The following is a 15,381-nucleotide window of genomic DNA, read 5'->3' on the forward strand; positions in this document are numbered from 1 at the left end:
ATATAAATTCAATAAATAAATAAATAAATAAATCTCCTTGGAGACAGAGAGGATATTCTTCAAAATAGAGAAGCAGGAAGAATATCTCAGTCCAAGTTAAAAAAATATTTTTGAAAAAATAATCTTCAAAGTGTAGTAAAAGTCCAAAATAGATGTAAATCAAGTCCAAATACTTCAAGGCATGCCATATTTTTCTTACGAAAGACATATGATATTCAAAAAAGTCAAAAAGATCAAAGGAAAACAACAAGAAAGAAACAGATTATATCCAGCAGGAAGTTAAAATAAATGAGTGTTCAACCAGTTGGTCAACTTTTAGGAGCTGTGGTGGTGCAGTGGCGGTCAGTTGAAAATCCTTAGCACCAACGTGTGACCAATCTTACGTCATAAAGTCCGATTGAGACGGTCGACGGTCGTCAGGTTAGGAGTAACTGAGTCGAAAAGTATGAAGACTTCAGCCATTTTACTCATGGTCTAACAACCCCCGCTATACGACTGAGACATTTGACGAATCTCTCCCTACATTTCCTAACTTCACCTATATAAGTTTAATGCTATTGCTATTTTAGACATAAGAAATGAAACAAAACAAACTTTTAAAAAATGTAGTTGAAATCCAGGTGTGCTTAAGAGAACAGAAAAGGAAAAAGATGGATGACCTGGTTTTCCGCTACTCCCACTAGAAACAGTAATCTTTAAGATTCCTCATCCCGGGTGTGTCCATAGTTGTCCAAAAACCATCCTGGCTCTCTCCTAAGTATTCAGTTTCAAATCCAGGGAGCAGGGCTGCCAAAGAACCAGCTTTAGTAGCAAAATCATCAGATCATCAGCAGAAGAGAAAAATCTCCCTACTGTTCAGCAGCCATCTTGGGGAGGAGGCTTATTGAGCCTGAAAAAGTAAACAGAATCAGTCTTGGTTTGTTATTGTTTGGGAAACCATCAAGAAAGTCTGGGGCTTTATATGAAAACCAGCATTTAAAAAAACATCCCCAAAAAGGCAATGGCAAACTACTTATGCAGTTGCCAGGAAATCTCCATGGATGTGTCTCTGAAGTCAACAGAAATCTAACTCAATTTAAAGGTACTTTGACCTGTGTCCTACAAATCACACTTTTAAAATGTGGGTTCATGACAATGGGAGCCCTTTTCTCTAAGGGTAAGATCATTCAGTTTATCTGGACCTGGTTTTCTCCTAGACCACCTTCTGATCCCATTAATCCAATTTGTTATCAATAATTTCATCTCAGTTGCAGATATTCTTCAATACCAATAGGGCATGGAAAGAAATAATAAAACCCAACCTTACAGATTGTGTCATAATTATGGGTTTACCTTACTTAAGCTGTTTTTGTGCATTCATTAAAAAAACTCAGCAAAAAGAAAATTGGCTGCATGCATGCTCCTTATTTCGTCCATATTCTGCATGGAACAATCCATGAACAAGGCAGTCTATTCAGTGTGGAATATTCATAGTCATTTCACAATTTTTCTCTTTAAATGTAACAAAACTTTAAATGGATCATTGTACAGCAGAAAATATGTGAAAAAAACAATGACATAACTTTAAATTTTAGAATATTTCTGATTGGCAGAAATAATTTCTAGATTGGCTTCAAAATATAGAAAGTTGTTGAAAGCTACAGATATTTCAGGGTTTTTTTCTTAACAGTAAGAGACAGAACAATGCTCAAAATGATGCAATATTGAAATATGTTGTTTTGATTAAGAGTTTACCCTTAAATTTAGAGCACTGGCTCTAAAATCAGTTGCTTATCAGTCTAATTCATGCTGGCCTTTGGAATGTTCATAGTGCAGTGTCAGAATCTAGAATATTTGATATGCAATAGATATCACAAAGAAATCATTAACTTACAAACTTGATGTAGTGGTTGTTAATATTTAGCTGTGCTTTCTGATCTTCCTTATCCCATTCAAATGGAATTCCTGGAGTTCATTCAATCTAAACAGTATCACAGAGGAGATGCTGTTCTAAAGATGCCCCATTGCCACAGCTCAGCTGCTTGGGTACATGGGGAACAGTATGTAGGAAAAGAAGTCTTCTAATCGGTGAGTCCTAAGTTACAGACTGTCCCCAAGGGACCAAAAGGCTCCCATCTCCAAGGTATTAGACAGGAAAAATGCATCTTGCCATCATTTTTCCTGAGTAATTTGCCCGAGAGTGATTCGCCCATAGTCACACAGCTGACTTTGTGCCTAAAGCAGCACTAGAACTCATGGTTTCCCAGTTTCCAGCCTGCTTTCTGGTTCTTATATGGAGGTTGGAGCTGTGTATGTATATCAAGAGAAACATGATCATAAATTGCATATAGTAGTAATTAAGTACTTACTTATTATATGGTACTACAGATAGTCTTTGACTACAAATTCTATGCTAGGCCAGTTTAAGGAAGGAGGAAGAAGATGTCAGGTAAGATAAATGGGGTCAAAATTACAGAAATGACTTTGAAAGAGATAAAATTTACCACTAGAGTAAGATTAAGATGGCAAACATTTAGTTAGGCCTTTACCAGGTGTGGTATTCTGCTACCATATTTATCTTTTATTCATACTTTTTATTGTTCTTAAGAGCTGCAGGCACTTAAAGATAACATAAGATAACCTTTATTGACATTTTTATACTGTGGGCACAATGGCACACATCAAAAATGAAATTTAGTTGCCCGCTCTCAAAGTGAAACACATACATAACACACACCTAAACATACTATGAACAACATATGTATAGACCCACATCCCTACATATACGTAGCAAATAAATATTAAATATTGTCCATCTTGAATATGTAACGGAAGGAGGAAGCTTGAGAGTTCGCAAAGTTAATGCTGTATGGGATGAAACTATGGCTGAATCTGGATGTTCTGCTTCAGATACCACGAAGCCTCCTCCCAGAAGGTAACAAGGAAAACAGGTCGTGAAGAGGATGTGTAGTGTCCCAAATAATCTTAAAATAACAAACACTTGATTTTTTAAATTAAAAATATTCATTTTTTTATAAAGAGATTTACACATTGCTGCCATTGTTACTTCAAGAACATAAAGGTTATTTAAAGTTATCAATGTATTTAATTGTTTAGGGATTTCATCTTTAGGATTCTTTTTCCAGTTTTGTTCTTAATTTTTATGTCTGATCAATGGGAAGTGAAATTTACCCCCTTTTCTTTATGTTTCTTCTTATATCATCTTTTCTTTTTGGCCTTGACTCAATAGCCAGGCATAACCAAACATTCCTTAAATTCACATTTTGCTTTCTCACGCTAAATTACAACAGAATGATTTTTCCTATAATGGCTGAGGCATATATGGAAAACTTTGGACCACATGGATCTATTCCAGCTCACCAAGGATTTTCTCCTGGATACTCTCATGATATGATCTGGACTGATTTCAGGGGATCTGTGCCTTATAGTTTAAAAGATAGTAGCAAAGTGTTGCACATAAAATAGGCAAAGCTTCAATTGTATGCTCTTAACTCTTTTAATTGCACTGTGACAGGCCTAAAGACATTATTTCTTATTTTCTGGTAGCACTTGGGCCAATATACAGCATATGAAAGGGAAAGATTAGCAGAGCCATGTCTCAAAGACAGAGCCTGACATAATTTACAGGTAGTTTTTCTTCACAGAAAACCCTCACCTGGGCATGCAAATTGTGATGGAAGGCGGCCAATGGCTTATTTTTATATACTCATTTTTGCTGCTGCTGCTGCTGCTGCTTGCTTCATAGAGTGGTGCATCTACAGCAAGCTCTAGATCCGTGTCATAATGGACATTGTCCTGGACCTTTAAATGCACGAGCAGAGGTGGGCCAAAAGTAACTGTGAGAACAGTTCTCCAGATCTTTTCTTGGATTTCCGGGATTTCTTTTCTTTTTTGCATGCTGATCACTTTTGTTAAAACAATTCTATGCGTAGTTTTACATCAGTGTTTCTCAACCTTGACAATTTTAAGGCATGTGGACTTCAACTCCCAGAATTCCACAGCCAGCAATGCTGGCTGTGGAATTCTGGGAGTTGAAGTCCACATGCCTTAAAATTGTCAAGGTTGAGAAACACTGTTTTACATCCAACATTAGAGAAGCATTAGGTCAATATTTACGGGCTGGGTTCTCGTTCCAAGTTGCCCCCAAGAAAGCGGGGATTAGGAACCAACTTCAGCTCGCGACACACTGGAGGCAAAGCTGCGCTCCCACGGGCAAAAAACCCCGCCTCCAACCTAAGCCAACCCCGAACACCGCCTCGGAGAGCCGCCCAGGATTACTGAGCCCAGGATTGCACTCTGACGAAACTTTGCGCCGGTCAAACCCGCCCAGCGCACCATCTCTAACCCGCCCCGCACCAGCCAGCGGAAAGAATCCGCCTGTCAGGCCTGCCTTGTGACCGGAAGGGCCGGGGAGCCGCCCCCGGAGGAAGAGCCCTCTGCAGGATCGCGCGGCTCTGGCAGGGGAGCCGCGGATTTCCCGGGGATCCGGTGCGAGCGGAGGCGGTGGCGCCGGCTGGCCTGCCCTGAGCGAAGGGGAGGCCTCGGCGGACAGCTTGGGAGGAGAGGCGGAGGAGCGGTGGCAGGTTGCATTTCTACTTCCACTCCTGCGCCCGACCTGCTGCTCGCCTCCCCCTTATCCTCGCTCTCGGCCCTGGCCTCTTCCCATGGCCCTCGCCGGTGGAGCAGCCCCCCGCCTGGGCGCTTGACCCAGCCTGGGGAGGGGCGTGTGGCCGTGAGGCTCTGCCTGGGCGCAGAAACCCGGTCTGGCCAGGGTTGGTGCCGCTGAAAACGGGAGGATGCCAAACGTCACGTCCCACCCATCTTCCGTGGGCGAGCTACCGTAGCAGGAAAGGACGGGACCTTGCCAAGGCTGGCTTGAGCCTGGAGGAATTAAGGAAGGTGATTTGGAGAAGAGCTGCGGCTTCGCTCGTGGTAAGGATGGAGCACTCAAGTGGAGACCCAGGGGAGCCGAGATAGATAGATAGATCTCCTTCAGGTGGAAGATGAGAGTTGGCAGGTGATCTCTTGCCCGCCCAAGCCCTCCATGGATACAATAAAACAGAAGTGACAGCTGATGCAAGAGTTATTGCTCCGTTTTTGAGGGAGAAAGTATTGTACCCACCAAAGGCTGGCTGTTGCTCTTAAAAATGACAATAATTTGGGGTGATTTATTTATTTGCCTGATGTATATTCTGCCTTTCCTGCAGAAGCTCAAAAGGACATCTGTAGACATCTGTTCCAGATGTGTTGATTATAGCAGGGGAAGTTCAGCGCATGCAAGGCCAGCAGACACCAATTTGGGGGGGGGGGGGAAATGCTTTAAAGACAGGCCATATTGAACACTTAGTGGAGCAGTGTCACTTTAAAGGCATGATAAAATCCCTAAGGAAGTTGCTGTACTTTCATTGTGATTATCAGGATTTCTGAATATAGATACTTATTTTTCCTAATTGAATTATATTATGATGCTTGCTTTAAAGGTTTATTAGGACTCCATATGGTTCCATTCTTAGTTTTATTTTGTGCATTATAGCAGATCGGTTACTTACAGATTTATTAATATTTAAGTGCATGCAGATTATAAATGCACTTTATATTTTTAGTTATTCTTACAACATCCCCATAAAATAGACCAGTATTCTTCCTATGTACATGAGGCTGAGACTGAAAGACAGCTTCATCTGTAGATAGAATGAAATTATGTATTTCTTTAATCATAGTCTTAATCATAATTTCCCATACTTGGGTTACTTATATATTTGTGTTAGTAAATAAAAATTGACTATTAAAAAATTAAAAAATAGGTACAATCATTCAAAATTGTAAAGTTAATCAACTTAATCAAATATGATTTAGAATCTGTTGGATTTTTTAGATCTAAATACAGTATAAACTGACATTCATACAGATTTTGTTTAATTAGAATGTTGGTTTCATCCAAATACAAGGAAAGGTGGGTCAGTGTCTTGCCTTCTGTACCTGCAAAATGTAATGTAAATTAGACGATAACCATGTTTTGTAAAATCTGTTATAAAAGAAAAATGGCTAAATGGTTATTTGTTGCAGTGTCTACAATTGCAGACACCAATGGACTAGAGCCTGTCCAGTATGATGAGTTAGTTTTAAATAAGAATACTTAGATTGCACTGTTTATAAATAATACAATACCAAGAATATATTCTATCTGAAAACTGGCAACTTAAATTCTACAGAATTTATCAACCATGAAAATAGAACATACGTATCTGTATAGGACTGAGATGGGGAAGGATAATCTGGCTTGCAGTGGCCTATAGCATGCTTCCCAAAATTTGGAATGAAAATAATAGCACATCAATAGGGCATCAGTCACTTGTGATTGGACATGAGTTTCGGCAAGTCTCATGATGATAACTTTTTGGGGACTTTAGAAGATGGAAGCATGCTCCAAAGTCTTGGGTGCTAAGCATTCATGAAACTAACATCTGTCTTATTTTCCAGCATTATTATTTTGAGGGATTGGTGTTCTAGAGCAGAGTTTATGTATGTATTTATTTACATTTACAGGTTCAATTTCTATGGCCGTGCAAGCTGCAGATGCAAGAGTTCAATTATATTAAAATAGTTATCTTCAGAAATTTATTTCTCAATAGTTTGGTGAACAGGTATTGTGAAAATTGACAGTTTCATACCATTAAAGTTTTAAAGAGAGGGAAAGCCTGGCATTTTGAATGATGAAAAGACAGTGTAGCTTTCAATCCAGAAGTACAGAAATCCAGATTTTTTCTTTTTATTTATTAATTTAGTAGACCATCTGGAAAGCACAATGAGTGTCAAAGCCTTCAAGCTTGTTCCCGCAGTTGAGTGGGATTTGCTGATGGGTGACAGACCTCGAATCCATATCAAATGTGTGGAATGCTGTGGACGGAATCTCTACATTGGAACAAATGACGGTTCTATTTGCCATTTTCTCTTGGAAGAGAAAAATTCACCTTCTGAAAAAACACCTTTTTCTATTTCCAAGCAGTTGCATAAGTACCTCAGTTGCCGGAAGGCTGTGGGAGAATTGAAAGCAGCTTCTGCACTTAACAGACTTCTGGTGCTCTGTGACAATACCATCACTTTAATGAACATGATCAACTTGGAACCCATCCCCAGTGGGGCCAGAATCAAAGGAGCCCTGATGTTCACATTGAATGAGAACCCTGTGAATGGGGATCCATTCTGTGTAGAAGTGTGTATTGTTTCAGTAAAACGGAGGACCATCCAAATATATTTGGTCTATGAGGACAAAGTTCAGATTTTGAAGGAATGTTGCACTCAAGAACAACCTTGTGCTGTAGCTGTGGATGGCTATTACTTATGCCTTGCTCTCACTAACCAGTATATTATACTGAACTACAGTACTGGAGCTTCCCAGGAGCTCTTTCCTTACACTGGCGAACAGAGGCAACCAATTGTAAAAAGAATAGGCAGGGAAGAGTTCCTGTTGGCTGCACCTGGGGGATTAGGTAAGCTTCTTCAGCTCATTATTTGGGAATTTTTGCTCTACCTTTTCTTAACCCTTCCTTCTCCTGCATAATAATTTTGGAAGACTTCTGCAAAAAAAATTACAAAATCAAAATTCACAAAATTCTGGTGAATGTTAAACTGGATTGCTGTCTTATCATTAAAAATATCCAGAGAGTTAGTTGTGAATGTTTGTTTATTTAGGAAAATACCTCTCCCTATGGAATTAGTAACCTGTGCAGGATTTTATTTGTGCCCATCCCACATTTCTGTGACAAGTACACCTCTCCGATTGACTTCTAACAATAAGATCATCCAAAAAAGAAACGGATTCATATGTTAAATAAAGTAGTTAGTTCTAAATTGTAATTGGTTATTTTCTGAATCTAAAATCCTAAGCATTCTGCAAAAAGGAATCAAGGTAGCAATGGTAAAATGGAGTAAAATATAAAAAAACAAATAGATAAGCTTTATTAAATATCTTCTAAAAGTTAACACTAAATGTTATTAATGTTTTTTTCATAGAACAATAGCATTTCTACTATGGGTATTTAAAAATAGAATTTTGGCTTACAATCTTTTCTGATTTGCTTGAATTTTCTGAAAGGTAATCAGTTCGATCTTTATGAAACTGTTCTTCATAAATTGAATAAGAATTCTTGGGATGAATTTCTTATTTAAGTATGCAAAAACTTGTGTATTTTTAGAACATGAAATATGTGATATAACTTGTGTATTAACCAGATGAATAGTTATAATGTTGGCAAATGGGACTGCCTAGATTTTATCAATAGCTGTTGGCTCTGCTGTCTTTTATATGATGCAGGACGTTCTGTGTTAACTGATTGCTAAATAGTTCCCCTGAAAAGTAAGTACTAGTGAACTCCATGGCACTTATTTTTGAACAAAAACTTAAGTGACAAAATAATGCTGACAGTAAGAACTGCTATTAAAAATATTTTTGACAGTGAAATGAACTGCTTCAGGAAGATGTAGGCATATCTTCATTGCTAATAGCTGAATTGGGTGGCCATTTGCCAGGTATAATATAATTGCCCGATTCTTTCATTGAGCAGAGGATGAGCAAGTAATAACTTAAGATCCTTACAACTCTGCGCTTCAAAGGGAAATTTAATTCTAGCAATAAGAATTAAGGACAGCCAAAGCACAGAGGAATTGATTGAACTGTGGCAATAGAGTCTCTGCATTGTAATCTTGCATTAAACATATAAATCTGTAGAGGCAGCCATACTTTAAGGAAACTAAATACCCTGCCTTCAAGGAAACAAGATAATTTTGGAAAGTTGTGTGTCAGTGTTCAAATAATTAGTATGCTACAATTCTGTAGCCTAAAATTACCGAATGGAATAGGAATATCTGATGCACTTCTTCGGATAGCAGAATATGTTTGGGTTGTGCTTGGAAATTATCACGATGCTCTTTGTAACCTTTTGCAGCATGTATACATTCATATGAACAACAGCTTGGAATTCAGGGTAGTCATCAATTGCCTGAAAAAGTTATAATTTCTTCCCTTTATACATTGGCAGGTATGTTTGCAACAGTGGATGGCATTTCCCAGCGGGCTCCTGTTCGCTGGTCAGAAAAGGTGATTGGGGCCGCTCTCTATTTTCCGTATGTAATTGCTCTAGATGAAGAATTCATTACTGTGCACAGTATGCTGGACCAGCAACAGAAGCAAACCTTGCCCTTTAAGGATGGGCATATCCTACAGGATTTTGAAGGTACATAAGAGGGAGAGAGTCAGTCTGGTCTAGTGATTGAAGTGTTGGATTAAAAGGTGGGAGACTGAGTTTTAACCTGCCTTGGGCATAATAACTGTTCAGAGTTGCTTGATAGTGAAATGGGTGACATAAATTTAATAACCAACCAATCAGCTGGTTGACTGTGGCCCAGTCCTTTCTCTCAGACCTAGGAATATAATAATGGCAAGTCACTTCCAAAAATGTTGCAGAAAAATGCAGGGACTTGTCTCCAGGAGTCAAAACTGTTTGATTGAGAGGACCCTAAACATCACAAGTACTTTTTTGCTAACTGCTGCATGAAGCTTCTGTTCCTGTTGGCAATCATATATAAATAACAGGAAAACGTCAGCAAAACTGAGCTGTTGTAAACTGGAGTTTCATTTCCTCATCCAAATGGATGAAAGGAAAATTATTTGTGAAAAATCAGCAAACAGTTGTGTCCATAAAGACCTTCTGAATAACTGCTGGCACTTGTATCTGGGATTGCTATTTCTCTTTTGAAAATAGTGAGAAAAAGAGTTATTCAGCCCTAGCAGAAATTATATTTTTACAATTTGCATCACTATTTGAGAAAAATGGTTGTGTTTTTGTATGTTCATACTGTATAGTATTGGAAATATTTATTTTCCCTCTAAATCAGGGGTCCCCAACCCCTGGTCCGTGGACCGGTAGCGGGCCGTGGCATGCCAGCAACCGGTCCACACAAACAAAGCCCCATCCGTGGGATGCAGGCAGCACACAAACTCACCCACTCTCCAGTCCACAGAAAAACTTTTCTCCACGGAACCGGTCCCTGGTGCCCAAAACGTTGGGGACCTCTGGTTTAAATAGTATATCTATTCTCTCTCTTATGCTTTGCTTTGTAAATTTTGTTTTGTTTTTAAATTAAGGGAAAGTAATTGTAGCTACTACCAAAGGGGTATACTTCTTGGTCCCACTGCCTCTGGAAAGACAAATTCAAGACCTTTTGGGCAGCCAAAGAGTTGAAGAAGCACTAGTGTTAGCAAAGGGAGCCGAAAGGAATATTCCAAAGGAGAAATTTCAGGTCTGCCTCTGATTTTAAAATGTCTCTGACTGTACTCTGTACTGTACTCTGTAGTTAAAATATATACTTCTGTGTATTTGTTATTATTTCTTCAAGAGATAGATATAGGTAAGGACCTACAAAATGTTTTGAATTTGCATCTTTTGTTTTAAGCAAGAAAATTACTTTGATTTGAGTATGAAATGGGATACTTCCAGTATATACTTCCAAGCCTGCTTTGAGTTCAAATAGTTCTATTTCAAGTTCAGAAGGGTTTTTTAAAGTATTTTAAAAATATTTTATGCGTGAAGCAGTCTCTTTGCTCCTTGAAGTAAACTATTTTATGTGTGTGTGGGGGGGGGAGGTGTTGTTGTGAACATTTAAATGGTTCAAATTTGAAATGTTTTGCACAGTGGTAATCCTGGGAATGCACTCGAACGAATCCCACAGTTTTGTGGTTAAATTAGCTGTGTCAGGAGTGATGAACTACCCTAAGGAATTGTAATTGTAATGAACATTTCAGCAAATGTTAAAACAAATCTTGTGGCTTGCCTTACCCTTGATTTAAATGTATTTACTTGAAGACAACTTACTGACTTCAAGTCTTGTTTACCGTTGCAGTGTATTCATTTAATAAACTTACAAAGATCCAGGTATTTATCAAAGACAATTCACATATTTTGATATTACATTTTTGATATCCAGCTGGTTTTCCTGCATTGCTAAAGGCATCCAATTGCTTTGCCTTCCAGTGTGTGATTTTATCATGCTCCTTTGTCCTGAGCATAATCAAAGAACAGGATCTCTGCCTAATAGCTTGCAAATTCAAAGATGCAAAAAGAGAAATGGATGGAAATTGGAGGCAAGCAAACTTAGGGAACCAGTTATTCCTGAAATTCTTCTGATAACCAGCCTGAATTAAAGGAATTGAGGAGGAAGTGCCCAATGGAGTTAATATCTCAGCAGAACTAATAAAATCATTCTGTAGGTCTGCAGTACTAAATATAACGTAGTTGCTACATGATTACTAAGAAATTACTTTTAATTAGCATGCAATTTTGTAGTGCATGTGGTTAGACAAATATAATTACAGTAATAAAAAGGCAAAATATACATTAGATTCTGTTCAGCAAAGAAATACAGGTAATCCTCGATTTGTGACCACAGTGGAGCCCAAAATTTCTGTTGTTAAGTGAGACATTTATTAAGTGAGTTTTGCCTCACTTTACAACCTTTCTTGCCACAGTTGTTAAGTGAATTACTGCGGTTGATAAATTAGTAACCCGGTTGTTAAGTGAATCTGGTTTCCTCATTGGCTTTGCTTGTCAGGTCACAAAAGATGATCACATGACCCCAGGACACTGCAACCGTCATAAATATGAACCAATTGTCAAGCATCTGAATTTTGATCACCTGATCATGGAGATGCTGCAATGGTCATAAGTGTGAAAAATGGTAATAAGTCACTTTTTTCAGTGCCATTATAACTGTTGTAAGTTGAGGATTACTGGTAATGACATTAGTCATTTTAATTTAAGTCTTGATATATCCATTGCAGTTTTGTGGCTTTAATTTTGGTGTGTTCCAGGTAAACACACTTATCTTCTTCCAGAAATGGGAAGTCTGCATTTTGAATGTGTAAAAATGTTCAGTTACAATATTTTGACTACCTTTATATTTGGTAGAGGGTATCTGGGCTATGAATCAAGAGTCTTTTGTAGGATTAATCAAGCTTGTGCTTGAACTACTGAAAGGACTAAATAATTGAAAATGGTTTTTGTATGGCCAAAAATATACTTAGAACAGCTTAAAATATTGGGTCTTAATTCAGATTATTTGTTTCTGTTTCCCATTAATAAAGATGGGTGGTCATATAAATTGATTGAATTGATTACATTAATAAAGTGTGTTTCTGAGTGCATAGAACTTTTGGCAAGCTTTTCACATAAGGAAGAGTATGCATCCCAGATCTTAAAATTGCAAATGCACATTTTTTGCAGTATGCATGTGTGAAACTATGAATTTTTCCAACACATGTTCATTCTCCAAGACAGTGTTTCTCAATCTTGGCAACTTTAAGATGCATGGATTTCTACTCCCAGAATTCTCCATCTGGCAGATTGCGTGGGGAATTCTGGGGTCTGAAGCAGTGGTGGGATTCAAATATGTGAACAACTGGTTCTCTGTGTGGATGCCGCTTCCGGAAGTCCATTCTGGGCCTGGGCAACAAAAAATTAGCTACCGGTTCTGCCGAATTGGTATGAACTGGCTGAATCCCACCACTGGTCTGAAGTCCATGCATCTTAAGGTTGCCAATGTTGAGAAACAGTGCTCTAAGATACGTAAGCGCACCTAATACTTTAGTGCTATTTCCCATGTGAGTGATTCTCCAGGAGAATCTTAATTTAAAGCATACTTTTGATTATAGTACAGAAATCATTTGAATGGCCTGTAGAACTTTCTATTGCAACTACATTTTTTGGAGCATACTCGGGTTCCCTTTGAACTAGCTGGTGCCTGACTGTTGTGCTGTGCAGTCCCAAGGTGATAGGGCAATCCATTTCCAGCTCTTTCAATCTATATCTCAGGCACACAATGTGCAAATGACCTCTGAATTGGGCCAGTTTTTTCTTCTTCCTTATTATAGTGAAACCAGGAAGGTTATTAGTCACTTTGCAGCAGTTGCCTTTTAGACTTAAATTATTTTTTCTTTGTTTCCTTTGTAGACAATGTACAAGCGAATTTTGCAGCAAGCAGGGTTTATCCAGTTTGCACAGCTCCAATTCCTTGAAGCAAAAGAGCTCTTCAGGTAATGCTGCTTTGGGGTAAGAAACATTCTTGCAGTCTAGTTCAATGTTTCTCCACTTTGGTGACTTGAAGATGAGTGGATGCTGCCTGGGGAATTGTAGAAACTGCAATCCACCTAGCTTCAAGTCACCAAGATTGAGAAATATTGGTCTAGCTCGCCATTGCTTGATTAGGTTCATATATTTGGCTTTAAAAATTTTAGGACATTGGCCTGAAGCATATAAAAAACACAAGATTTAGTCAATGGACCAAGTGAAATTGTAGCTGGTCTTTAAGTGATGTCCAAGGACAGACTAATCTTGATTCATATACATTGGGCTTGGGACAGGACCGTACGTTTCTGCCTTTCTCATCTGCCAGTGGATTCATTTGCTTTTCTTGTTGGATACAGTGGATAGAGAGTTAATACTGAAATAAGATTGTGTATACTTAATAATTATATGTGAGTCTTAAACTCCTCAGTCCAAGAAGAATTTGGGAGAGAAATCTGGGAGCTGGATTTCTAATGCAGAGTATTTAGGCTAAGCAAATTCCGATACTGAACTAGATTACATCCTGTAGGACTGAGTGATATGTGGTTGATAACAATTTTGGGAAGTTTACATGCTCTGCAGTCCACGTTTTTTGCATACTTATGAGATATAGAGTAAAAGCAAGCCAGGATCAAAACAGGCAGAAATTATTTTGTAGGCTGTTCTCAAAGAAGAAACAGTTACATTAATATGTTATTTAAATGACTATTTGCTAGATCTGAAACCTAAAATGTGTACAGTCCAGGTTTTTCAATTATATGTTGTATTTTACAGCCATTGTCAGATTTATTTATTTTTTTAAATTGCTTTGGCTAAAAAAAAGGGAAATTATTGCCTGGTTTTGTTGAAAGCACTTTTAATTTATAAATAGATAATTTAATGTTCTGTTCATAACAGGAAAAAACAAATTTCTATTTTGTTAAAAATGGCGGGTGTGCACAATTTCAACAAGCTTGTTTTGTTCATAATGTTCTTTTTTAAAAATATTGGTTTACAGTGGAATTAGGATTTTGAAACATAACTTCTTGAGACGAGCTAAGTTTGGCTAAAGATGGCCACCCAGCAGATGTATATAAAAAAAACCCCAAAAGTGTGGAAATTCTGAATTAGAAAGTACTATCCTTTTGTTTTTATTTGTTTCTCTTGTACAATGACTAGATGGCTTACAATATAATAAGTAAAAAAATAGCACAAAGCAATTAAAATTAGGAGAGTTAAATAGAAAAGCTAAAAACCAAGACAATGGGTGGCATGTGTCTTCTCTACCTCATCAGCCACCCCATTGTAACAGGCCTCTCTCAGGGCCCAGGCCAGGAAGCAAAGCTAAGTTTTCAGGCTCTCCCAGAAGGCCAGGAGTGTGGTGGCAGACCTCAGCTCCCATAGGAGCATATTCCTAAGGGCAGGGGCCACAGCAGAAAAAGCTTTTCTCCTGGACCATGCCAGTCAAAATTCTTTGGCAGATGGGATCCAAAGTAAGCTTTTTCCACTGTAGTGAGTGGAGTAGGCTAGTCCCATCGGGATGAGATAGTTTCTCAGATACCATGGACCAATCCATAAAGGGTTTGAAAGCAAATTGGCAACCAGTGTAGCTCACGCAACAACAGTGTCATATGTGCCAACTGAGGGGCTTCCAGAACTGACTGTGTTGCTGCATTCTGTACCAATTGTAGCTTCCAAATACTATTCAAGGGTAGCCCCATGTAGAGTGCGTGGCAGTAATCCTACCAACAGACGATCAAGAATGAGTGTTGTTATTGTGTGTGTGTAAGAGTGCACACCTCTGTATACTTGTCTTCCTTTTTATTACATCTCATTTGATATTATAATTGCAGAAGCAGCCAGCTTGATGTCCGTGAGTTGATTTGTCTCTACCCCTTACTGTTGCCTACTTCCTCTTCATTCATGCGGTCACACCCTCCTCTGCATGAATATGCTGACTTAAACCAACTTACACAAGGGGACCAGGAGAAGATGATCAAGTGCAAGCAATTTCTCATGACTTATCTGAGTGAGGTCCGTAGCACTGACGTCACAAATGGCTACAAGGAGGATATTGATACAGCCCTGTTGAAACTCTATGCAGAGTCCAATCATGAAAGTCTTCTGGATCTCCTGGTCTCTGAGAATTCTTGCCTTCTGGCAGACAGTGCTGCATGGTTGGAGAAGCACAAAAAGTAAGCACAATATTCTCCAAATAATCCTAGGCTCTGTACAGCTCTAATCCAAAGCCCTGTCAACTTTGCCGCTCACCTTTTGGTATATT

The 15,381-nt window shown here is 38.6% G+C and overlaps 1 protein-coding gene across 1 annotated transcript in view; it reads left to right on the forward strand.

The window, feature by feature from the left end:
• The first annotated feature begins 6,805 nt into the window (after window positions 1-6,805).
• Window positions 6,806-15,381, forward strand: part of TGFBRAP1 (transforming growth factor beta receptor associated protein 1) — a 19,031-nt gene continuing 10,455 nt past the window's right edge. Inside the window, exons 1-5 of the mRNA XM_015815243.1 lie at window positions 6,806-7,490; window positions 9,039-9,233; window positions 10,145-10,299; window positions 13,005-13,087; window positions 14,951-15,292. Of these exons, the coding sequence (XP_015670729.1) occupies window positions 6,806-7,490; window positions 9,039-9,233; window positions 10,145-10,299; window positions 13,005-13,087; window positions 14,951-15,292 (1,460 nt within the window). The remainder of the gene's footprint in view (window positions 7,491-9,038; window positions 9,234-10,144; window positions 10,300-13,004; window positions 13,088-14,950; window positions 15,293-15,381) is intronic.

The sequence above is a fragment of the Protobothrops mucrosquamatus genome, unplaced genomic scaffold (assembly GCF_001527695.2).
Source record: "Protobothrops mucrosquamatus isolate PMUCROS unplaced genomic scaffold, P.Mucros_1.0 scaffold327, whole genome shotgun sequence".
Classification (NCBI taxonomy): domain Eukaryota; kingdom Metazoa; phylum Chordata; class Lepidosauria; order Squamata; family Viperidae; genus Protobothrops; species Protobothrops mucrosquamatus.